At 34.9% G+C, this 26,083-nt stretch overlaps 1 protein-coding gene and 1 long non-coding RNA gene across 5 annotated transcripts; both read right to left on the bottom strand.

Moving 5' to 3' along the window:
- Positions 1–287: 287 nt before the first annotated feature.
- Positions 288–1,753, bottom strand: LOC107890495 (lipid phosphate phosphatase epsilon 2, chloroplastic). The gene is made up of 4 exons (XM_016814959.2): positions 1,181–1,753; positions 856–1,081; positions 694–767; positions 288–573 (listed from the first exon to the last, which is right to left on the bottom strand). The coding sequence occupies exons 1-4, from the start codon at positions 1,565–1,567 to the stop codon at positions 346–348; spliced, it is 915 nt and encodes a 304-aa protein (XP_016670448.2). The 5' UTR covers positions 1,568–1,753; the 3' UTR covers positions 288–345.
- A 10,228-nt stretch (positions 1,754–11,981) lies between these two features.
- LOC121211322 (uncharacterized) lies at positions 11,982–21,541 on the bottom strand. Of its 4 annotated transcripts, XR_005906628.1 has the most exons (7): positions 21,368–21,541; positions 14,955–15,068; positions 14,289–14,363; positions 14,050–14,119; positions 13,883–13,960; positions 13,674–13,752; positions 11,982–12,278 (listed from the first exon to the last, which is right to left on the bottom strand). It is a non-coding gene; the product is annotated as an uncharacterized lncRNA (long non-coding RNA). The 4 variants fall into 4 exon arrangements; XR_005906627.1 differs by having other exon boundaries at positions 14,050–14,363; positions 14,955–15,077; XR_005906626.1 differs by having other exon boundaries at positions 11,982–12,316; positions 14,050–14,363.
- Between the last annotated feature and the right edge of the window lie 4,542 nt (positions 21,542–26,083).

Raw genomic sequence — 26,083 nt, 5'->3', positions numbered from 1 at the left:
AACAAAACAGTATACTTGTTTGCAATGGAGACGAAGACAGAGCTCGTTAGAAGCCGCTCATGCTTCCAAAGCATTTCAGTTAAAATGACTAAATGCAGCTTAAAGATTATAAAGTAAGCCGCAAACATCACTGCATTAACCAATCAATGATATTTGGGGTTCAAGGAATTCACGTTTATGTTTCTCTTTTGCGCTCTGTAAAGACAAATAGTGTCAATAGTTCCAAATACATTGTTTTCTTATGCCAGAGCCTGTGATGACTAAGCATTTCTGATAGTTTGAAACTGTTGAGATGGAATCAAATGACTTGTATTAATGAAACTGATTACAACGCAAATACATGGTCTATCTTTCATCCTTGAGCCAATATTGTATCACATATGTAAGAAAGCCTAGGCCAAATCCAGCACAAGCCAAAAGAACAATGACCCTTACCCACAGCGAGGAGTTAAATGCTTCCAAAACAACAGCATCCCATGACAGGTACCATAAAACTGAGAAAATGGAACCTACCACAGCACCCACAAGAATTTGATTCATCGTATGAAGCTTTTGTGACACTCGAAGCCATGACTGTAAACCAGCAATTAGATTAGATGCAATTTTCACAAGCTTCAGAAATCAAAGCTTTTTTCTACTGCTAAAACAATCAAGACTAATCTTTTTAATATAGTTTTCAGGATGTATACTTACAAGATATGAACCAAATGCCAGAGCCAGAACGGAAATGCCCACCGAAAGTTCATTAATTCCTAGCCATTCCAATACTGTGAAATACCAAATACAGAACTACGTTAAATACTAACGCTCAATTTTGGCAGTCTAAAGCGAAAGTGAAAGCAAGGGCTTACTCACATGAAGCTATAGCGAAGACGACAGTGAAGAAGATGGATTGGGCATGAGAAGATGGCATCCCAGGGTCGGACTTAAGGCCGGCCACTGGCCGCTCCTGATTCAGCAACCGTTTCAGTCCAACTGAGAGCACCGCATTCACAATCGACCCCATCGCCATCCATAAAGCCTCCGCGTCAGGCCTCCAAAGTATCACCCCACCAAACAAAGCTGACACCAACCACTTGCTCTATCACCCAACAAACCCAAAACCTCCATCTCAGTAAACATGGAAAATATTACATGCCCAAATAAGTATATCCAAATATATAGAGACAAATAGACTCACCAGACGGTTCAAAGTGGACTCGAAACCTTGAACCCGTATTGATCCGTCAATGAAACCTTCTACTTCTTGTTCAAGCGCTTGAATACCATCGTCTCTGTCCCTAGACTCCTTTAACACAGAAGTTTTAATCATAGTTCTTGAAGAGTCGCGCACCCCAGTTTTATCGGTCAAAATTCCTCCAAGAGAACTTGTTTTGCGGGTTCGGAGATGGAGGAAAAACTCTGGGTCAAACGATTTAAGAAGCTTAGGTGAAGAATTAAGATTGAATTTGAAGACTAGAGGGTGGGAAAGAGTTGAAATCGGAGACATGTTTTTGGGAAGTACTAGGACGGAGGAGGTTGATGAAAGGAAAGGAAGTATCGAAGATGAAGAAGAGAAACATTTCATAAAAGATTTAATTTATTGAAATTGATGAGAATGTGTGGAGCGTGGAGAGAGAAGTAATTTTATATTTTGCAGGTGTTTGGAAGAGTAACAAATGGATGAGAAAATTCCAAGAAGGGGATCTCTTTAGAACCCTAAGTTATGTAAGAACGACAGATCCTCCACGACTGTCCCATCTACGACAATATTTTCCCACGTGTTATAACGTTTTTTATGCATTTTATATTATTAGCGTAGCAAATGTTTTTTTTTTCGTTTTAAATAAATTAGATAATTTTTTTTCTTCATCCCAGGATATTTAGGCTAAATTAGTCATATATATATATATACATGTAAAAATATATTATTCACTAAATAGATGGATTTTTTGAAAATTTTAAAAATAAGTATTTTTTAGTAGAGGGGGAGAAAATAGGGTTTTTTTATTAATATAATACAAAAAAATAAAATAAAACACTAAAATAATATAAACTAAAAATTATGTACCAAAATGGTAAATGTAGGGTGGTGCCGCCTGCTAAAGGCGGCATAACCACCTTACTTTTCTGACAACTATTAGTTAAAAAAAACATAAATTGTTAAAAAAAAAGGAGGATGTACCAAAGGCGACACCAGTTGCTGACGTGGCACAGACGGCACCCACTTCTCCAAACTCTCTATTTAAGCCATCAAACTAAGGCACACACCAGTAAAAAAAATTGTAGAAGAAGAGAGGGAGAAGAGAAGAAAGACAGAAAAAATAATTTTTTCCACTAAAAAAATTACAGAAGAAGAAAAGGAGAAGAGAAGAAAAAGAAGGTATCTTCTTTTTTGTTATTTTTAAATAAAATAGATTATGATAAGAAAAAAAATATTTTGTTAGTATTATATAGTTTGTTTAGTGTTATTTTATGTTTTGTTTTAAAAGTTATTTTGTTTATTGTGATTTTTTAGTAAGTTTTATATTTAGATTAATTATGTGTTTATTGTGAATGTTATGTTTTAAATTTTTTTAATATATTTCAAAGTGTTTATGTTAGTAAAACTATTATAAAGTAATTGTTAATTAGTGATAACAACTGAAAATATTTTTGTTATAGATATTGTTAGAAATGACAACATATTTGGTATTACCTAATGAGATAATAACTTTAGCAAAAAGGGAGAAAGTTGATAAGATGATGAGAGAAGTGCAAGATTACAGAATGAAACCAGAAGAAGACATTATTCAACACCTTATTACCGTAAATCAAAAGATGCAAAAAGTGTTGTGGAAGGGTCATGAAATAATTAGAAAGAATAAAGTGCAATACTTAACCCTTAGAGGGACATTAATAGAACGGGAGCATCAAATCATTTTAAACGAACTTTGGAAGACATCGATACCACGAACCTATTGGAATCTAGTTATAAACTTCGCGAAGTTTATAATCTCTTATGGAGCAAGGAAAATAGCAAGACAAAGTATAAGTTCACGAAAGTTGACTGGGAAGCAAAATGTGTTTGACAAACCATAGATGGATAAATTAGTTGTTAGGAAATTACCAAGAGAACTTGTATATTCAATACCCATTATAAAGATTGAAGAGCCAAAAGATCCCGAGGAATTTCCAAATTGGATTGTAGAAGATGAATATGAAGAGAATTAAGAATTTATAAATTGGATTGTAGAGAATTTCCCAGATGAAGATACAGGATCGGAGATGGAAGAAAACGTAGAACTGAATTTAAGTGGTTGAATGTAAAGATAAATATTGTTCATGTACAAAATGGGAACTGAAAAAGTCTGAGCTTATGAATGAAAAAATTTGCATATTGAGTAATTAATTTTTTATTTAAGTAATTTATTTGCTGTTCGAAATTATTTTGAGAAATTTTGTTTATTTTTAATAGATTGAGTGTTGAAGATGGATAATCGATTTTTGTATGCGCTTATTTCGATGGAATCATCTTGACAACAACCGTTGGATGCATATTTGAATGTCGGCAATAAATAGCAATGAAATTTAAGAGAAATGTCTTGTTGGATGATATGAAGGGAAGGATTAACGCGAAAATTGTCAGTGTTGTGGGAGAAGGATCTCAAAACTTTTCTACAAGTTTCCAGTTTTGACAGATCCCATCAAATTCACCAAAATGGAACTTATAGACGACGAGGACTTGGAGACAATGATCGCTCTTTACTGTAGGAATGGGAGTGACAAAAATGCACCGATTCACTTATTTGCTAAGTTAGTCGGTATGCAGTAAAATGAATATCTCACTGCATATGGTGAAGAACATGGAGTTCAAGAACCGTGTATGGTGGCTCTAATATCATACATTGATAGTGAATCGACTATATGTGGGATCGATATCGATCTTAATGTTACACCCGATATTGATGTGGTTGGTGATGATGGATAGGATAGTAGTGATCCTTGTGATCAAGAGGTCAATAGTGATAATGATCCCGATGTGGACGATGTCCCCGATGATATTAACGATAAAGATATGAATGACGATGGAAACATTAAGGCGTCTTTAGTCGGGAACTAGATGCGACGTATTGTGATACATAATAATCCTAGACCACACATGTATTTCATAGACCCTGACGTAGCACATGTAGCTGAGTTCTCAGAGTACCCTGAAATACTTCCTACTCAGCGGCTGGCCGTAAATTCTGATCCTGAAGAGTTGTTCGTAGGCCAGAGATTCGAAAGTAAAGAAGAGTACGTATTTGCTATTAAGCGGTATAGTATGAATATATTAGTGAATTACAAAGTCAAAGTGTCTAAACCGATATTATATATTGGGGAGTGTTGAAAGTCGGCGGAAGGTTGCAATAGGTGGATACGAGCTGCATTTATTCAAAATTCGTAGATGTAAGAGATACACAAATTTGTTGGGCCTCACACATGCACATCAACACGTATGGCAAAAGATCATAAAAACTTGATTCAAAAACTATCTGTACATGTATCATGCCAATGGCGATGGACATGTCGGCCATTAAAGTTTTGGTACTGATTGCCAAAATGTAGGCTCGATTTCAGTATCGAGTATCATATCAAAAAACGTGGATAGCTAAACAGATTGTAATGGAGTAATTGTATGGGGATTTTGATGTATCGTATAACGAGCTATAGGGTCAGATAGCTGCTATACAAGAGTATATACTGAAGACTGTCATTGAGTTACAGATACGATCTTATTACGGCTCGGATGACCAACTACAGCCAGGAAAAAGAATTTTTCATCTGATATTCTAGATGTTTGATCCATGCGTGCGGGCATTTCCCCACTGCAAGTCGTTTTTGCAAGTGGATGAGACCTGGCTATATAGAAAATATACACAGATCCTACTCCTTACGGTTGTTCAAGACAGAAATAAGAACGTGCTCCCGATAGCATTTGCCATCATAGATAAGGAGAACATGAAATCTTGGGAATTTTTCCTCACCAACCTGCGGAGGTATGTTATTAGCAATGATAATATTCGCATCATCTCCTATAGAGGGAAAGGATTAATTGACGCAATTAGGAGTTCCGATGTGCCATGGAGATCCGTTTACTGCATCCGTCACATTGCGGCTAACTTTCATTGAGATTATAAGAATGTAGACTGGAAGAGACAAGTAGTGAAAATGAGTAAAGGATAACCTTATCTTTTCAATATAAGTTGTAATGTTTTATGTTATCGAGTTACTGTAACTTATCTTTTTTAATACATATATAACGTACGAGTTAGAGCCACATATTTTTCGCCAAAGAATGACGAGATTAAGAGTGACATGGAGGGTCAAATGAACACATCTTTCAAATAGTGGTTGGCTACAATGGAGCCATGGCAATAGGCTCAAAGTTTTGACGAGGGCTTTCGTTATAGTCAAATGACCATAAACTTAGTGGAGGGGGTCAACTCTGTGCTGTTGAAAACACTTCATTATCTATGTGCGCATGTCGTGGCAGCGTGTGCTAAAGTGAACCTTAATGTTGAAAAATTTGTCGATGATGTGAGCACACGTTGCGTGTCTGGGAAAATGAGTTCCCCGTCCTGCCTGACCTGTCTACGTGGGAGGTGTCTCTGATAACTTTCGAGCTTGTCCCAGACAGAGGGCTACGCAGGAATCTGAGAGGTCGTCCGCAATCATCCAGAATCCGTAATAAAATGGACATTAGGGAGAAATCCGATGGTAAGTGTTATGGATTATTCAGGTTAGCTGGTCATAATCAGAGTAAATACCCGTAGCAAAACTATCATGTTAGACAATCGTCACGATCGGGTAGGAATTGAGCTTATGTTGTAATATATTTAATTTATATAAAAAAAGTTTATATTGCAAAATTTGTTACAATTAGATTAATGTTGTAATATATTTAATTTATATTGCAAGACTAAGTTGGTTACAAGTTTTAGTGTTTTAATGTTCAAAATGTCTAAATTAATCTAATTTACATTATGGTCAAATTTTGTTCCTATTTTTAAAATTCCAATTAATCTAATTAAATATATACAAAAAAATACAAAATTTTTAATATCAAAACCCAAGAAACCCTTAAAATTGATGGTTTGATGGTGTGGTCTTAGGGGTATATTTCTGCGGAAGTCGACGCTCACGTTGTGGGTGATTGCGACGACCAACATTCTCTTCAATAGTAGGTGAGGGTGTCAGAGACATGGAAGAAAAATCATATGGCTCGAATAGCATCAATGAACTTAAGCCGGGAGGAGTACCATGCTGCGGTGGATACAACCCAGGAGGAGTGGAGTACTACAGTGGATACAGGCCATGGGTAGTGCTATACTACAGTGGATACGAGCCGGAAGGAGTGGAGTACTGTAGTAGATACGGGCGGGGGTAGTGCTGTACAACGGTGGATACGAGCCGAGAGAAGTGTTGTACTGCAGTGGATAAGACCCAAAGATATCAAACCCGTAATAGTATCTGCCCTCTAACAAGCCAGGTAAATAGTCATTGCCCGACAAATCCGAATGATAAAAACTATCAGCCGAATGTGAATGTGATCGCTCGGGCTCGGCCTCCGGTTGTGGCTAGGGCTCTGGCTTTGGTTCGGGCTCAGGATTTGGCTCTAGCTCGGCCTCTATATCTGCCACTGACTCGTATGCCCTAGGCTGCTACACGTACGGGGGACTACAATCAACTGCCCACCAAGTAAATATGACTTTCCCATACTAGAGTACAATTGTATGTACTCTAACGATGGTTGCAAATCGAAAACATATCCATCTGAGGCATTCGAGCTATCCGATTATCCTATACCGCAATATATTTTCGGTGCATAACCCCCTAATGACTTCCATGTTTTCCTTTCTTGTTGATGCCGTGAACCTTCCCCACCCCTATTGGCGGATTCGGGATATACTGGATGCAACCAAACTGTCGTAGTACTCGATCCCCGTGGTACCACTTGACTACATTGAAATTGATAATTGGTGTGTTAGTGTACTATAATTGAGAATGAATGTAGGCAGACGAGGGTATAATAGCTGCAATTTCTGGTCTACTATATGGCATCCATATAAACTACACGATTAATACCATGGTTAAAATTTAACATGATTCGAGTAAGATATACAAAGTAATTACATGTCATGAATATTGGAATAGCTTACCCCTTCCCCGGCATATTGTTCAATCATCAGACGATATATTGGGACAGTGTACGACCTCTCGATACTCGGATAAATACTTCATCTACGAAAACAAATTTCAAGTAAATATAGTATTGCTAGAATAGTATCATTATAAAAAAATTGTCAATTAATAACAAGTTAAATTTATCACCTGTTAACTAGTGGAAATACGTATGGTTGGTGACTAACCGATGCCAAGAATGACATCTGATAAATAGCCCATGATTGCAGCAATACAAGGCATCCGCCTATGTCTACGGCATCAGGCTTTGTCTTCCGACAAAGTTCACGATACAATATAGCCAGAATTGCGGAACCCCAACTATACGAGCGAACATTACGCAAATAAGCTAATAGAGGTAAGTACTGGAGATGAACCCTATTGTTGTTTGCATCGGGCATCAATACACCCCCTATAATATACATAATGTACGCTCGAGCTGCGCACATCAACTCTTCTTCAGTGGCATTAACTGATAAATGCTCAAAATTGGCTTTCAGCCATATAAATTTCAAACCCGAAAATTGGACTTATCATCGCTGGGTGAGGCTTCTAGTAGGCTAGAACAAACTGCAGTCAGCTCAGCTATGCAACATCCTCCAGAGTGACAGTGCACTCCCCACACGGCAAATGAAAAGTGTGGGTCTCTGGGCGCTAACGCTCGACCAATGCGGATATTAAATCGTACCGCAAATCAAACGTCAAGATCAATGCTGCTGGCCCGAATCCAGCTAGCTCCAAGTAAGGCATCAGTCGTGTATTCGGGGAATATCCTAAACTATTCACCTGACCCTTTAATGCACGGTACGGGCCCTGACAATGTTAAATTACTGAAAATAGTTATAATAACATAATTTATTTTAGTAAATTACGTAGATCTTTTTTTAATGGAACCTGTGATTAACAAATAACAATATATTACCATATTATTAACTGTGTCAGATATGTGAGGATATTTCATAATCAATGATGCCATTGCAATGCCTGCAATTTCAAAATAAATTTCGGTTATTAATTTCAACGTTTGATGGATTTTAAATATTTATCAAAATAACTAAATTTTATATATTGCTTTTAATTACAAAAAAATACCAAACAGTTTTTTCAACAACATATTTTTTGCTATACTACATTAAAAAATTAAATATATCCAACTCAAATACAAATATTTTTATTATTATTTCAAAATGATAAAAAGTAAAATACTTTGGTTTAAAATATAATATATATAATATACCCGTCATGTAGTTCAATATATTTTAAATTAATTTTTATTTAATAATATTAATGTGAGTGATGCAATAATAATTAAAAAACATGATAAGTAGTTCAATATTATTTTAAAATATACTATAATATGTAATTAAATTTCTTGGGAAATAAAAAAGATGGGAAAACAAGGAGGGGTTATATTGCAATATTCTTTTTTTTCGGTGATTTTGGCCATTTGTTGGTATTTTTTTTATTTTTGGATTTTATTTTTTTTAAATATGCTATTTTCGTATTTTATTTTTATATTATTTTAGTACATAATGTTTCAAATGTATTATTTTAGTTTTTTTATATTAATTTAGTAAAAAACCCTGATTTTGGCCCTTTGTTTTATTTGTATTTTTTTATTTTCAGATTTTATTTTTTAAAATAATTATTTTTTATTTTATTTTTATATTATTTTAGTACATAATATTTCAAATTTATTATTTTAGTTTTTTTATATTAATTTAGTAAAAAATCTTGATTTTGGCCCTTTGTTTGTATTTTTTATTTTAGGATTTTATTTTTTAAAATATACTATTTTCATATTTTATTTTTATATTATTTTAGTAAAAAAACCCGTCAACACCACTTTCCCCCAAAAAATTATTTTTTTCGTACTTTTTTTTTCATTAAGATATTTTTTTAGTATTTTATTTTTTATACTATTTTTGTAAAAAAACCCATCACATAAAAAATAAAAAAAATATAATCAGAATATAACATGCCAAATAAATTTCATAAAAAATATATCTAATCAACCTAAAACACATTTAACAAATAAATTACATAAAATAATAATAAAACATTCTTTGTACATAACATACATAGGTTTTTTTACTTCAATAAAAATTAAAAATAAATTATGAATAAATGAAAATATAAAATAAATACAAACATACCTTAATATTTCTTTTTAATTAAATAATACATTGCAAAAAAATAAATTTAAAAATTAAATCTGAATTAAATCAAATCAACAACAATAACAATAATAATAACTAAAATAAATAATTTCCTTAAATTAATATTAGTTACTTAATTTATAAAGGAAAAAATTTACCTTTTTTTTTTCTTCTTTTTCTTTCTTTTTCCTTCCCTCCTCCTTTTCCTTTTCTTTTTCTTTCTTTTTCCCCTCACCAATGCTGCCTCTTTCTCCTTCTTCTTTTGCCATGTCCCATCCTGGTGCCGCCTCTGCTACCTCCACCATCGGTGTTGCCTGTGGTAGGCCGTTCACTTGTGCTATCATATCATTTTTTGTTTTTTTTGTTGCAGCTTTTTTTTGTTTTTTTTAACTGCATTGTTTTTTTAACAGTAATTGGTAGAGGCAGGGTGATCACGCCTCTGCCAGAGGCAGCACCACCCTGCATGTACCATTTTGGTACATAATTTTTGGTTTGTATTATTTTGGTTTTTTTTTGTATTATATTAGTAAAAAACTTGAAAAAATAGGCTCAACTGGACCTGCTTTTTCTTTAAGTTGTATTTTTTGACTTTTTTAATATAATTATTTTCTTTGGTTAGATGTTTAAATATTAATGGTTTTATCCTTAAATCTCATGTTCAATTCTTCTCTCACTCACGTTTGTATTTTTTATTTCATTTTATTTTAAGACTTTTATATTTTTAATAATGATTTCATCTTTGAGAACCAAATTTAATTCCCCTTTTATAAACACATTTGTAATTTTTATTTCATATCATTTTAAGCCTTTTTAATTAATAAATATATTGTTTTCAATTTTTTTATTTTTAATTAAAATTTTTTATTAATAACTCCTTTATTAATAAAATTAAATAATAAATATGTAATTATATAATAAAAATATATTTTACATATATCATTATGTTAAAAAAATTTGAAATTAATAACTCCTTTATATATAATATAAACATCAACTAATTTTTTTATATATAATATTTATATGTCAAATATTTATTTTCTACACATATATTGTGGGTATGATGATTTTTAATATTATAAAATGAAGTAATTATTTCAAATATAATTATTATTTTCATATATAAAATATTTCAAATATCATTATTTTTTCATCTACATTTTGAGTATAGTATTTCAAATATTTTTATATGTGAAATATTTTAAATATACATACAATAATATATAATACTAAAATTTACTACACTCATGATATGGATTGAAAAATAAATATTACACATATAAAAATTATATTTATTAAAAATAATAATATTCATATTTATTATTTGATTTTATGCATAAAAGAGTTATTTATAAAAATAAAAATTTTGAAAATAATATATTTATTAATTAAAAATAAAAAAATTGAAATAATATGAAATAAAAATTATAAATGTGTTTAGAAAATGAGAATTGAACTTGAGTCGTAAGGATGAAATTATTATTATTTAATCATTTAATTAAAGGAGCTAATATGTTAAAAATATTAATTAAAAATATAAAAAGCTTAAAACAAAATGAAATAAAAAACAAAACATAAATGTAAGTGAGAGAGGAATTGAACTTCAGACTCAAAAAAAAAAGAAAGAAAAACAAGCTAGCATTCAAATAGTTGTCCTACATTCATTCGTGAACTTCTAATGGGTTGAAGACCATATCAATAGGTCTTCCATCTTGCAAATAAGGCATATATTGTCTAGGTAAAATTTTTGAAATGATCCATTTATTTCTACGCCTTTCGGCTACTTTAACGGCTACTTTGATTTCGAGTTTCTGTGAAATATAGACACGAATCGTTTTCGGATTATAACAAGAACCCCTTTTTTCTGGACCCATCTTACATCGATGACTCGACCCCTCCCACCTATAGGTAATTTTAGACAAGTTTCCTTTGAAGTGGATACCTGAGGCGTAATAATCTATCTTCTATCTTCTGGAGCATACGATGAATTTTTCACCACTTAAGGCGTTAATTTACCTACTAAAATATCGCTTGTCTCCACCCAAGATCCCAGCATCACAATTCCATTTTGTCTAAATTGTGGAGTAAATAGGCTTCTAGGTACGGTATTTCGTTAGTGATTCCTTTAGGACATTGGCTTGTCACATGAGTCTGAATTTCATATTTTCGTATATGAAAAGAAGTATAAATATCTTCATATACTAGATGCTCGCTAATGAGTACCGCATCCTCAAAATTGTAACCTTCCCATGGCATATAACCACTACAATAAAATAGGTTTTTAGTAGCGTTTTTTTGGGCCTATAGCGACGCTTAAAACAATTTGTGTCGTTTTGTTAAGCGTCGCAAAAAATGCCGCTATAGCTAATGCCACTAAATTTTGCGACGTTTATATGAAAAAATACCACTATAGAACATGAAATTTAGCGGCACTTTTCCCATAAACGCTGCTAAAAAGCATAACCTTTAACGACACTTTTACCATAAACGCCGCTAAAAAGCATGACATTTAACGACGCTTTTCTCATAGAACATAACCTGTGCCGCTAAAGAACATGACTTTAGCAGCGCTTTCTCCACAATTGCCGCTAAAGGTCATGAAAAGTAAAAAAAAAATTAAAATATTATAAAAAGAGCAAATATCAAAGGGAAGCATGCAATAGAATCAGGACTATTATCACAACATGCACAACAAGCATTACTTTGACAACAGTTTATATAAAAATCCATTCCTATCCCTTTACCCGTTTAAGCAAATCCTTTAGCATTACTTTGATAACAGTTTCTATACAAATCCATTTCTGTTCCAGCGGCATAAGCCCCTCTTGAATCTTGAGTGTACTTTGAATACTGCTGAGTAGTATAATTTACAGAATTGCTCCCATTCCATGTGGTAGTCTGACGAGTGTAACTGCTGCTTGGGTAACCTCCAGCTGTCTGATAATCACCAGGATTGTAGTTAAGTGCTTGAATAACTTGTAGGCCCAGCATAATAAGGCAAAAGAATGACATACCAGTTTTGAGAAAAAAGAAACAAAAGTTAATGAATGACATATGAAGGCAAGAACCAACCAAAAAAACAGAATCAGATTCCAGTTATCATGAAAGTAGATAGCTTATCTAAGATAAGGTTCTAAATTCAGAACCCTAAATCAGATTAATAATAAAAGATGCAATTAACAAGTCAACATTAACGCCACATATAACATCAAATTGCACAGCTTAATATACTCAATACATTAGCATAAATAACATCACATTGAACAATGAATTTAACACATTCGAATAGATCAATTTTAAGCTCACTAACGGTTAATTTAGCATGTGAACAAAATATACATGTTTTGCATTTACAGCATGGTTTAATCAACTTCAAGCAAGAAATTAAATGTTGCAAATTTCCAGCATTCAAAATCATATATGGACAACATTAATATGGAATTTTCGAGCACCTTAAAGACAAATTTGGAAAATTTGAAGAACCATTCGAACAACCACATTCGAACATCTTAAAGACGACTAAATTTTGTCTTGTTTTGGACAAACTTACAGGTCAGCAAGGCATGTATTAAACCACGCCAAACATGTTTATTTCATCATGCTTTGAACAACAATAAACAACCATTAGGCATTATATTAAATCAACTCTTTAACACATTCAAACAACTTAAAATACATCATTCGAATATCATAAATCACAACTTTTAGACACCATAAATTGCAGCATTTAACACTTAAATTTTCAGCTTATTAACATCACAAATTCATATCCATTTGGACATCATTGGTTAACATTTAACAATTTAGTTTCACATTGTTTAGATCATTTTAATTTCCTGATCACTTGGATGATCTTTAATTATTATTTGGAAAACTAGAAATTTCACTAAAATTTCACTTAATTCCATCACTCATACCAGCATAAAGATGCAACAAAACAACCAAGGAAGAAAAGGTAAAGAACTCAATATCATTTATTTAATTAATTAAATAACATATGCAATTGTTACATTTTTATCAAGTTTAAAACATCTTTAAACAGGGAAATTAAATGCTGAAAGTCCAGCATTTGGACAGAGGCCAAAGTTGGCATTTAACCTATAGTAATTCCCTATTATTTCAATCAGTAGGATGAACTAGAGTCAACTATGTAAAGCCATATACTGAAAATAAATCAAGTTTGGCTAAAAATAGACCATTTTCATGTACATTCAACTCATTACAGTTTTCCTATTAAACCATAACTGTCACAGAATCAGGTCACTAATCCAGCAGTATAACCTATGGTGAGCTCAAATACAATGATTTGGCAAAAGAGACTGAAATAGGTACCTGGTTTGAGAGAAGATCCAAAGTCCCTAAACGAGAAAGGGCACCTAATTCCTAGGTTAAAATTGACAGTGCATTATTCCTGAAAATTTGAGAAGAGCAACCATATATTGATGGTGGGATTGTTGAAATTCTTGCATCATACAGTACCAGAATGACTTATCATGCAGTACAAAAGGATGATTTCTAGCATAACTCTGTATTTCACTCACTGTTCTTGTGAAGATCAAGATGGATGAGACGTGTAAGGCATCCAATGTTCTCTGGTATACCACTCAGCAAGTTCTTTGCTGCAGGGATGTCCAAAATTTCTTTTACAATTGGAGATTTAAACACAACTAATATAAACTAGAAAAGTCATATCACAATGAAAAATTACGTGCATTGAGTTCTGTAAGCATTGTACATGATGCAAACAAATTCTCAGATTAAGCTGTTAACTTGCTCCCCTGACACAATTAGAACATAATGCATAAATTAGGCTCTGAAATACATCATTAATGATAATTAATTACAACAGCAACCCCATAATCAAAAAAAGAAAAAAAATTACAACAGCAACTTCCAACAAGACTCTCCAAAGCAGTCACATTGTACAAAATAATTGTCTTTAAATACCTCCACATCTAGTTTTGTCAATTTCGAAAAGTTTGTAAGATCTTCAGGCAAGCTTGTTATCAAATTATTCGATACCTGCCATAACGAGAAAGAAAAAAAAAAGCCTTTTATGGATCATATATAATATTAAATAAAACAAGATGAAACTCGTAGTTTTATGTCAAGAAGATTTTAGCACACCATCAACTGGATTTCTTAGTTATCAGGTTAGCCGACCTCTAGAACCTAATTGTCAAATGACAACCAAATAAGCAAAGGTAAATATATTTACACTTTACAACATGAAAATGGTTGGAAAGGACAATTTAAAATAGCAAGAAAACCTTCTTTGAAAATAACTCTAGCATCCATTCGTAACAGAAGTTGGGGATATGGCTTTAAAATACAAATGATGCGCACGTTTGAGATTGAAACTAACCAACAATGATAAATTTAACAAGAAGATATTATATCCAAGGAAATGCAGAGGACATACACCAAAACTACTTGTGGCTTTGTAACAGAACTTAAACATTATTGTTGGGGGCAGTAACTGTGTTCAAAGATCAAGGTGTTTCTATAGGTGAAGCAAAAAGTGGCAGAAGTCAAATCCGGAAAGCATATTCTTGAAGGGCATTAAAAAGATAAATAATAATGACGGAGACAGATAAAGAGAAAATACAAAACCTTTAGACCTGATAAATCTGAGCAGTTTCCAAGTGAGGATGGAAGTTCCTTAATACGATTGCTTGAACAATCAAACCTGGAAGTCTTGTCTTGGATTAACTGGATACGATAAACCTGAAGGTGCTTGAATAAAGCCAAAAACAGCTTTAATAGCCTTTAAAGATGCAAAACAAAAAAATTTAAATATATACATCCAAAAGTCATTGCTTTGAGGAAACAGAATTAGGTTCTAGATGTTGCACTTAGCCTGGCAATTTCTATTAGTCAAAAATCAAACACAGAATCTATTGAAATCGATTCATTTATTGGAATGCTCTCCATATAACTAAAGAGGAAACCAATACCACTTTCGATAAAGAAAGCAATATAGAAAGAAATCCAAAAATATTAGTAGCCATCTTTATCATGCTATGAAAAAGTGTGAACATACATAAAGGAACCAAAAACAGTACAAATAGAATAATATTAGAATATACCCATACCCCATACCTTGCCCATACCTTTCCCATACCTACCCATACTTTGGAAAGGTCAAAGTTATGGGCACCAAATATTTATTTAGTGTTGGGCATGGGAAAATAGCAATTTTTGGTCCCTAAGTGAATAGTGACTTTGCAAGGTGGCCCTTGAATCTCAACTATAAATAGGCCAACCATTGCTCATTCTCATCATCTCACATTTGCCATTCTCTACTTAAGGCATTGTTCTCTCTCCCTATTTGTAAAGGTTCACTTGTATTTTTGGAGTGAAATATATTTGGTAGTGCCCGAGGACGTAGGCAAGATTTGCCGAACCTCGTTAAAATTCTGGTGTTCTTTACTATTTATTGTTCATATTTTGTGAATTTGATTGTAGTGATTTATTGTGCTATTAAATTACGATAGAGGGATATTCTGGCTAGGAAAGACTTGGTACTTAAGTGATCCTCGTGATCCACCTCTCTTTCCTGGGAATTGAACTTAGTGTGATTTTTTAGTACAATAATTTTACTCTTTCACACGCTTCCGCGCAACAATTGGTATCAGAGCCAGATTCGTACTTGGAGAATACGACCGTTTACGGTACTATTCACGTATACGGCACTATTCACGTATACGGTACTGTTCACGTATACAGTAGTTGGGATTGAGGAGAAAAATGGCAGCAGCATCGTCATCAGCAAGGACTACTGTGACAAATGCAAAATTTGAAGTAGAGAAATTTGACGGTACCAATAATTTTGGTATGTGGCAATGTGAGATCCTGGATGTCTTATGTCAGCAAGAGCTGGATATAGCCCTTGAAGAAAAACCTGACAAGATGGATGACAAGGAGTGGGCCAAGATCAATAGACAGGCGTGTGGTACAATCCGCCTATGTTTGGACAAAGAGCAGAAGTACTCCGTCATGAGGGAGACATCAGCGAAGAAGCTGTGGGATACATTGGAAGAAAAGTTTCTAACGAAAAGTCTTGAAAATAGGCTTTATATGAAAAAGAAACTTTATCGATTCACGTATGCACCCGGTATGTCGATGAATGACCATGTGAACTCATTCAATAAAATTTTAGCAGACTTGCTAAATTTGGATGAGAAATTTGAAGATGAAGACAATGCATTATTGTTGTTGAATTCCCTTCCTGATGAATATGATCATCTTACCACCACATTGCTTCATGGGAAGGACACGATCACATTTGATGCAGTCTGTAGTGCGTTGTATAGATCTGAGACTCGAAAGAAAGATAAAAGAGATCACAGAGATACAACAGCAGAAGTCTTAACAATAAGAGGTCGTTCACACAGCAGCAAATCTGGTAGAAGGGGAAAGTCCAAAGGGAGACCCGCCAAAGATGAATGTGCCTTTTGTCGTGAGAAAGGGCATTGGAAAAAGAATTGTCCTAAGTTACAAAAGGGCAAGTCTATTTCTAATGCATGTGTAGCGGAGCATGATGAGGAGTCAGACTTTAGCTTGGTTGGCATGGCAATGGCATGTCAAACGGATGAGTGGATATTGGATTCGGGATGTACTTACCATATGTGTCCTAATAAGGACTGGTTTTCTAGTCTTGAAGAACTAGAAGGTGGAGTTGTTTTTATGGGCAATGATAGTGCCTGTAAGACAATGGGTGTAGGTACAATCAAATTGAAGAACCATGACGGCTCAATCCAAGTTCTGACAGATGTTCGCTATGTACCCAGCTTGAAGAAAAATCTCATCTCATCAGGGGCCCTAGAATCTAAAGGGCTCACAATCACTTTGAGAGATGGATTACTAAAGGTAGTAGCTGGGGTATTGACGGTGATGAAAGGCACTAGAAGAAATAACTTGTACTATTTAAATGGAAGTACAGTTATTGGATCAACATCAACAGCTTCTGCGAAAGATGCAGATTCAGAGGCTACCAGGTTATGGCATATGCGATTGGGACATGCTGGTGAAAAAGCTTTGCAGACATTGGTGAAGCAAGGCTTATTGAAAGGTGCAAATTCTTGCAAAATGAAATTCTGTGAACATTGTGTTCTGGGCAAGCAGAAGAGAGTAAAATTTGGTCCAGCAATTCACAATACGAAAGGAATTCTGGACTACGTTCACAGTGATGTGTGGGGACCTACCAAAGTGGCTTCTTTGGGAGGTATGCACTATTTTGTCACTTTTCTTGATGATTATTCAAGAAAAGTATGGGTGTATCTAATGAAAAGAAAAAGTGAAGTTTTGGATGCATTTCTGAAGTGGAAGAAGATGGTGGAGACTCAGACAGGTCGAAAGGTCAAACGACTTCGATCAGATAATGGTACTGAGTACAAAAATGATCCATTTCTACAAGTATGTCAAGATGAGGGCATTGTGCGACACTTCACTGTTCGAGATACACCACAGCAGAATGGGGTGGCAGAACGCATGAATCGGACTATACTGGAGAAAGTTCGATGTATGTTGTCCAATGCTGGATTGGGCAAGGAATTTTGGGCTGAGGCAGTTACATATGCGTGCCATCTAATTAACCGATTGCCATCAGCTACAATAAATGGAAAAACTCCGATGGAGATGTGGACTGGTAAACCTGCTACTGATTATGATTCTTTACATGTTTTTGGTTCCACTGCATATTATCATGTAAAAGAATCTAAGTTAGACCCAAGAGCAAAGAAAGCATTATTCATGGGTATAACTGGTGGTGTAAAAGGATACCGTCTCTGGTGTCCTGATACAAGGAAGATTGTTTTCAGTAGAGATGTAACTTTTGATGAATCAACCATGATGAAGAACGAGGATTCACAAAAGGATGACAAAACCAGTAGTACTTTGCAGCAGGTGGAGTTTGAAAAGGTTAATGATGATCCAGCTAATATTGAAAGAACAAATGATGAAGAAGTTTCGACCCAAGAACTTCTACAGCAACAAGATTCAATTGCATATAGGAGGCCAAGAAGAGAGATTCGTAAGCCTGCTCGCTTTGACGATATGGTGGCCTATGCACTTCCAATTGCAGATGATGATGTTCCTTCCACTTACACAGAAGCAATAAGTAACTCTGATGGTGTAAAGTGGAAGCAAGCTATGAATGAAGAAATGCAGTCTCTTCATAAAAATAGGACTTAGGAGTTGGTGAGACTGCCCAAGGGAAAGAAGGCAATTGGATGCAAATGGGTATATGCAAAGAAGGAAGGATTTCCTGGTAAAAATGAAATTCGATACAAGGCTAGATTGGTAGCAAAGGGTTACGCTCAGAAAGAAGGAATAGACTACAATGAAGTGTTTTCTCCAGTTGTGAAGCATTCGTCTATTCGGATTTTGCTAGCCTTGGTTGCGCAATATGACCTTGAACTAGTTCAGCTTGATGTGAAGACCGCGTTTTTACACGGTGATTTGGAAGAGGAAATCTATATGACTCAGCCAGATGGATTCAAGGTTGCTGGAAAAGAAAATTGGATTTGCAAACTGACAAAGTCGCTTTATGGATTGAAGCAATCTCCGAGGCAGTGGTACAAGCGATTTGATCAGTTCATGAAAGGGCAAAGGTACACAAGAAGTAAATTTGATCATTGCGTGTATTTTCAGAAGCTACAAGAAGGAACTTTCATATACTTGCTCTTATATGTTGATGATATGCTAATAGCATCTAAGAGCAAAGTTGAGATTGAAAGATTGAAGACTCAACTCAATCTCGAGTTTGAGATGAAAGATCTAGGAGAAGCTAAAAAGATTCTCGGCATGGAAATATGTAGAGATAGAGCTCATGGCAGAGTTAGCTTGTCTCAGAAGCAGTATTTGAAGAAAGTACTACAGCAGTTTGGTATGAACGAGCAGACCAAACCTGTAAGTACCCCGTTGGCTTCTCATTTCAAGCTTTCTGCATAACTATCTCCTTCGACGAATACGGAACAAGAATACATGTTGCAAGTTCCGTATTCTAATGCAGTGGGTAGCTTGATGTATGCAATGGTGTGTACAAGACCCGACATTTCACAGGCAGTTAGTATAGTGAGCAGGTATATGCATAATCCTGGAAAAGGACATTGGCAAGCTGTGAAATGGATTCTATGGTATATTCAGAAGACCGTGGATGTTGGATTACTGTTCAAGCAGGATAATACACTTGGTAAAGGTGTTATTGGGTACGTTGATTCTGACTATGCCTGTGATTTGGACAAGCGAAGATCAACCACCGGTTATGTGTTTACACTTGCTGGAGGACCAATAAGTTGGAAGTCTACACTACAGTCTACAGTTGCATTGTCAACCACAGAAGCCGAGTACATGGCTGTAACAGAGGCTGTAAAGGAGGCTGTTTGGTTACAAGGTATGGCTAAAACCTTGGGGTTGGTTCAGGAGCATATTAACGTGTATTGTGATAGTCAAAGTGCTATTCATTTAGCAAAGAATCAAGTCTATCATGCACGTACAAAACATATCGACGTACGATTCCATTTTGTGCGGGAAATTATTGAAGAGGGGAAAATTTGTCTTCAGAAGATCAAGACTGCAGATAATCCCGCAGATATGATGACCAAGGTGGTAACAGCAACCAAGTTCGAACATTGTTTGAACTTGATTAATATCCTGCAAGTTTAACAGTTGAAGAAGGCACTATCAAGTATTGTTGTCAAAAGCAGAAAGAATTGTGTGAAGATAAGATTATCCTAATCAAATCTTCAAGGTGGAGATTATTAGAATATACCCATACCCCATACCTTGCCCATACCTTTCCCATACCTACCCATACTTTGGAAAGGTCAAAGTTATGGGCACCAAATATTTATTTAGTGTTGGGCATGGGAAAATAGCAATTTTTGGTCCCTAAGTGAATAGTGACTTTGCAAGGTGGCCCTTGAATCTCAACTATAAATAGGCCAACCATTGCTCATTCTCATCATCCCACATTTGCCATTCTCTACTTAAGGCATTGTTCTCTCTCCCTATTTGTAAAGTTTCACTTGTATTTTTGGAGTGAAATATATTTGGTAGTGCCCGAGGACGTAGGCAAGATTTGCCGAACCTCGTTAAAATTCTGGTGTTCTTTACTATTTATTGTTCATATTTTGTGAATTTGATTGTAGTGATTTATTGTGCTATTAAATTACGATAGAGGGATATTCTGGCTAGGAAAGACTTGGTACTTAAGTGATCCTCGTGATCCACCTCTCTTTCCTGGGAATTGAACTTAGTGTGATTTTTTAGTACAATAATTTTACTCTTTCACACGCTTCCGCGCAACAAATAATCTTCATTCGTCAAGAAACATTTTCAACATTAAGCACTAGCATGATTGAAGCAACCCAGCGGATTAATGGCCACCACTTATTTTAAAGTTAATTCCAGCTTCAAGTTGATTTTGAAACCTGAAATTGAAGCACAAACCGAGCTTCATTTTTCTTCCTTTATCGATATTGATTTCTTTAATAAACAAGTGTGTGAATTAAGTTTTATATTTCCTCTATTCAGTTCCAAAATTAGTCCTCTTCAATCTCAGTGAAAATTAAAGCCAAAACTTAACAAATTCAATTTGGTTAAAAAGAATCTAACCTAAACTTCAAAATCTCAACTTATCACCTTACATGACACCTTCTAACCTTTTTTTTTTGGTCTTTTAATTATAAAATTTTAACCAAAACCCTGCCTTCTCCAATTATTTGATAAAAAAATATTAATTCAATTTTTTAATAAAATCTAAACAGGTTTATTAGCTTGAAATCATAGCACCTAAGCCACATCAATTTTCCTACAAGAAAACATCAATAAAGAACAACCTTGAAAGTTTTATCTTCAAACCACGTTCAAAGAAATCAAAAGGTTAAAACTTTTACACTTTGATACACAAAACCCAGATCCTATAATTCCTAAAAATCTAAACTTTGAAGTTAAAAAAGAAGTAGTAATAAATCTTAAACAAAAAAGAAGAAGATGATGAAGAAGAAGAAGAAGAAACTAACCTTCTTCAACTGATTTGGCTGCATCTTCTCTTTGATATACTCCGAAAGTTAAGATAAAGAAAATTGAGGAAGAGAAAAGGAATAATAGAAAAGAAATGAGAGAGAAAAAGACACTGCATCAAAACAGACTTTTAGTGGCATTTTCCCAAGTGCCGCGAAAAACACCACTATAGTGATCGCCGCTAAATTTTACGGCGTTTATCTGAAAAAAAGCTACAAATGATCAAGACTTTTAGAGGTGTTTATTTGAAAAAAAGCTACAAAAGATCAAGACTTTTAGCGGTGCTTTTTTCACAAATACCGCTAATTTTGGCAGATTTGAAACGTTCATTTTTCACCAATTTCCAACCCTTTCTGTATTAAATCCAACCAAAAATAGCAAATATAGAATGAAATCCAACCAAAAATAGCAAATGTAGCATAAAAAATACAATCAAAAACATTAAATCTAAATGATACTTCAAATTCAACGAAAGATCTATAATATAATTAATAAATTAAATAATATTCTTACAATAATGTTAAATGTGACAATGTTAAAAATATTCTTACGAGGAGAAAACTAATGTAACACCCCGATTTTTGGGGCCTAAAAGAGTTGGGCTTTGAGTTTGGGATTTGGATAGAAGGAAACCTGAAAAATTAGGAAGTTTTAAATATTACCGTTTAAGAAAAAAAATTTTGAATTACTACTAGAAAATTTTTACTATATTATTACGGATATTTTAAATTTTTATGAAATTTTAATTAGTATTATGAGATAAAATTGTTATTAGAAAAATATTACTGTATGTGTGTTTGAAAATTTTTATGAAAATTATTATTTGCTGTATTATTGGTATTTGAAATTTTTATATGTTTATGAATTATTATTATTATTATTTAGTATGTTTAGTCTAGTAATTAAATAAATTACGATGGATTTATTGTGTGGGAAAAGGCTTGGGTTCGATTTAAGACTCTAGAGAAATTTTAATTTTATGCTACCTTAGGGAATTTGGGCAGTAGGCCTTATTAATAATTTGGGCTGAGTTTTAACATAAAGGAGCACCTGGCCTAGTGGCTAAGCATGCTACGTAATGGGAAGGAGAGTTGGGGTTTGACTCCCAACATGTGCAAAAGAGTTTTATTTTTCTTTATATCAGGGAACGACGCAGGAAAGTGTTATATAAAGTTGGGGTTAAAAAGTAACACAAAAGGAAAGCTCGACCCAGTGGTAGAGGCATTGGAAGTGTGGTATAGTGCCTAGGTTCGAGGGTTGGCACACGCAAAGGCTTGTTTTTTATTTTAAGAAGCCAGATCACACTAAATTAAGGTTTAAGAATAATTGCGACCGAGCCATGTCACAAGAAGCGTCTGTGGCTCAGTGGTAGCAGCGTGCTGGGCATATGGAGAGGGTGCAGGTTTGAGTCCATACGCGGGAAGCATGGTGCAGTGATCAGTAGCATGGGCGTGGGCGTAAGGTGAACGGAGGTCTAGGGTTTGAGCTGCAGTTCGCGCACGCAAGGTTTGGATTTTTGCTGCATGCGTGGGGAAGGAATTGGGGTCTGATCAGGACTCTTGGCAGCATGCTGAAGCGGTGCAAGCAGGTGGATAAGGCTGCTGATCGGTTGGGAGTTTGAATGAAATTCAAACTTCGAATTTGGCCAAAAATCAAGGAGCAAATTAGGGAATTGGAATTTAAAAAGAATTACTATGCCGAAAGGCACTCTTTCGGCCATAGCTATATTAAATGCCGTATATTTTAGATTCTTTTTTTTTCTTCTCCTATTTTCTATTCTTTTCTTTCCTTCTCTCATCTCTTCCCCTCTTCTCTTTTCTTTCTCCTCTTACCGATTCTCATCCTATCTTTTTGCCGAACCTAAATCCTTCATATTCTTCTTCTTCTTTTCTCTCATAAATCCTCAACAAAACTGGTTAGCCGAATTTCCATTGAAGCCAAACCTCGTATCTTGTCTTCCAAAACCGAAATTTTACTACTTTGAGGTACTGCAAAGGCCAAACCCTTGGTTGAGTATTTTCCCTCCTTGTGCGGTGGTTGGATCTACAATCGATTGGGAGTAGCGTCATAACGATATAGGTAAACGCTCGAATCTTTCTTTCGTTATTCATGAATTAAGGTAAAAGCCGAAAAACCCCTATATACAAAAGGTGCCTGTTGATTGTACTCAAAGGGTTTAGTGGTGATATCTGATTTGTTTTCCTATAGTGTGGATTAAAGGCTACTAATCGAGGGCTTGGATATTTGGAACAACCAAATTAGATCTAGTCCATTTTTTCGGCAAAGGTAAGAACACTAGTGCTTAAAGTGTTAATGGTCGATTTTTAGTAAGGAGTTTTGCAGATAAGTTGCTATGGATTCATAGTTAACGTATTAGTAATTGATTGTAGGTAGTTCGTGTGTGGAACTCGTCAATGTTTCATCGCAAACAGGTGTGTAAACGACACCCGCTCATAAACTAGATCAGCAAAAGCCGAAAAGCTGAAATGTCGAAAAGTCGGTATTCGTGAACTTGCGAGCATGCGAGCGCTCGGGAGGGGGTTTGTTTGTTAATTTTGGTAACCATAAGTGGTAAGAGTGCAAAGTGTGCAATTTTGTGCACTTTGGTATATTTGGGCTTAATGGGCCGAAAACGGGGTAGTGGGCTAACAGGCCCAATTCGGTAAAAATGCTCAGTAAGTATTTCTGTTAATGTGTTAATGGTTATAATATGTGTGTAAACTCTAGAATAGTAAATTTTACTAAAATACCCCTAAGTGTGAAAATTACCATTTTACTCCTAGGTGCAAAATGACCGTTATACCCCTAGGGTTAATTTTGACTGAAATGCAAGATATTCTGATTCTGTTTGTTGTATGCCATGACATGTATATCTGTTGCATGGGATCTGGGTTATGTTATGGAGGAAGAACCCGTTCTGGTGGCTGTGCCACATACTCTGATATAAGCAGTTTTGCTGCGGATTATAGTTAGTGTTGTAACTGATGCTAACACTGTAAGTGTAAGGATGGCGTGGGTGATTTATTCCCCACAGGAAGTGTAGGGATGGACGGAGGTAAGTGCAGGGTTGGATGGGGTTATCATGCATTAATCATATGAGGCTGTTTTGTTATGGGCCAACTGTATTGAAGTGGGCCCAACTATGTTAATATGGGCAAGGCCCAATATATCTCGACTTGTAATAGGGCTACGACCCAGATTCATACTGATATGGGCTAGGCCCAATATACTCTGATACTGTAAGGGGTTATGGCCCAGATTAATATTGATATGGGCTAAGGCCCAGTTAACACTGATTTCTGAATAGGGCTAAGGCCCAGTAAAGCTTGAACCGATTTGGGCTCTGGTTGGGATACTTTACACACTAAGTTTTCCAAACTCACCTCATTTCTCTTCCATCCTTGTAGGTGAGCCCTAGTTGGTGGACTTGGAGCTGGGCGAGATTCAGAGTGGCCACGAAGATTAAGTTTCTGTTTTCTTTAAAATAAGTTTCGCATTTATTATTTTGATTATTTTTATTCTGGTTTAAGTTGTAATAAGGCCGCTCTTTTTATTATTTTTAATATTTTAGGTTATTAAATTGGTTAGCTCTAAGGTGCGCTTTATAAAAGTTACTTATTTTCAAAATATCACGATTACCGAGCAAAGCTTCCGCAACGTAAATGTTTTCAAAGGAAATAAATATTTTAAATGGACTTAAACTTAATTTGTTGTTCGTGGACAAGTAATATGCTTTAAGTGTGGCAATAGATATGTGCATGTCTAGGATTGGATCCATGAAGAGCTTGGTACTTAAGCAGTCCAATAGACTCACCTCCTCTTTTCTGGCTTCCTACCTGGTGCACAGCTTCCATTCACTTTAATCTATAACGAAAATATTCTTTTCAAAGATTTTTAATTAAAACATGAGTTTTAACGCTTCAATAAGTTTTACATCAAGAAGGGTTTTCAATGAAAACATGGTTTTCAAAAAACACTTCAATGCAACACGCCGATTTCGACCGTAACGTCTGGGCCGGGTTTGGGGTGTTACAACTAATGTCTAGGATGGTGGCTTTTGCGACTGCTGAAACATCTGCATCATTTACTGAAGTTGTAGCTAGAGCTCATCGTACTTTCTGCTCTGCTCTGCTCTACTGCCATCACTGCTACCTCTGCCTCCCTTGCTGCTACCGCTGCCTCTCTCTCTACTGCCTCCGCTCTAAGTTGTTGCTGGAGTTCTTCATATTTTCTTTGAACCTTGGCAATTTGCTCAACTGTGCTCGCTTGCATCTGAGCTATCTGGTCTCTTAACCTATGAACTTCAGCTTGAGCTTGACTCCCGGAAGGCATGTATTGCTGGGAGCTGGACCCAAAATATTGGGTCGGGGTAACACCAGATCTTTGAAATCGAACCCGACTGTACCTTTCTGGACCCAAACTTTAGTGATAATTCTGTTATCAATGTTCTCAAGATTAACAAAACTATCAGTCGAAGAAATCGCTTCGTACTCCGCCTTCTTCTCCTTTAGTTTCTCCTAATAAATCAATCAAAGAGTTAGAAACGGAATATATAATAAAAAGGAATGCAACATAACTTAACATTATTTAAAACTACTAACGACGAATAAAACCATTATAATTAAACATTATAAATATTTATAATAAATCAAATTTTATTAAGTAAATATACCATAAATTCTCCAGCTTCGAATGTCATAGGAGATCCATCTTTC

This window comes from Gossypium hirsutum, chromosome A12 (assembly GCF_007990345.1).
Source record: "Gossypium hirsutum isolate 1008001.06 chromosome A12, Gossypium_hirsutum_v2.1, whole genome shotgun sequence".
Taxonomy (NCBI): Eukaryota; Viridiplantae; Streptophyta; class Magnoliopsida; order Malvales; family Malvaceae; genus Gossypium; species Gossypium hirsutum.
This window is presented reverse-complemented; position numbering and strand designations above follow the sequence as displayed.

Bases quoted from the DNA above. Each gene is read 5' to 3' on its own strand.
- LOC107890495 (XM_016814959.2), bottom strand. From the start codon at position 1,567: ATGAAATGTTTCTCTTCTTCATCTTCGATACTTCCTTTCCTTTCATCA. The intron at 768-855 runs GTGAGTAAGCCC...GGTATTTCACAG, and splicing joins CGTCTTCGCTATAGCTTCAT to TATTGGAATGGCTAGGAATT. The intron at 574-693 runs GTAAGTATACAT...GCTGGTTTACAG, and splicing joins TGGCATTTGGTTCATATCTT to TCATGGCTTCGAGTGTCACA.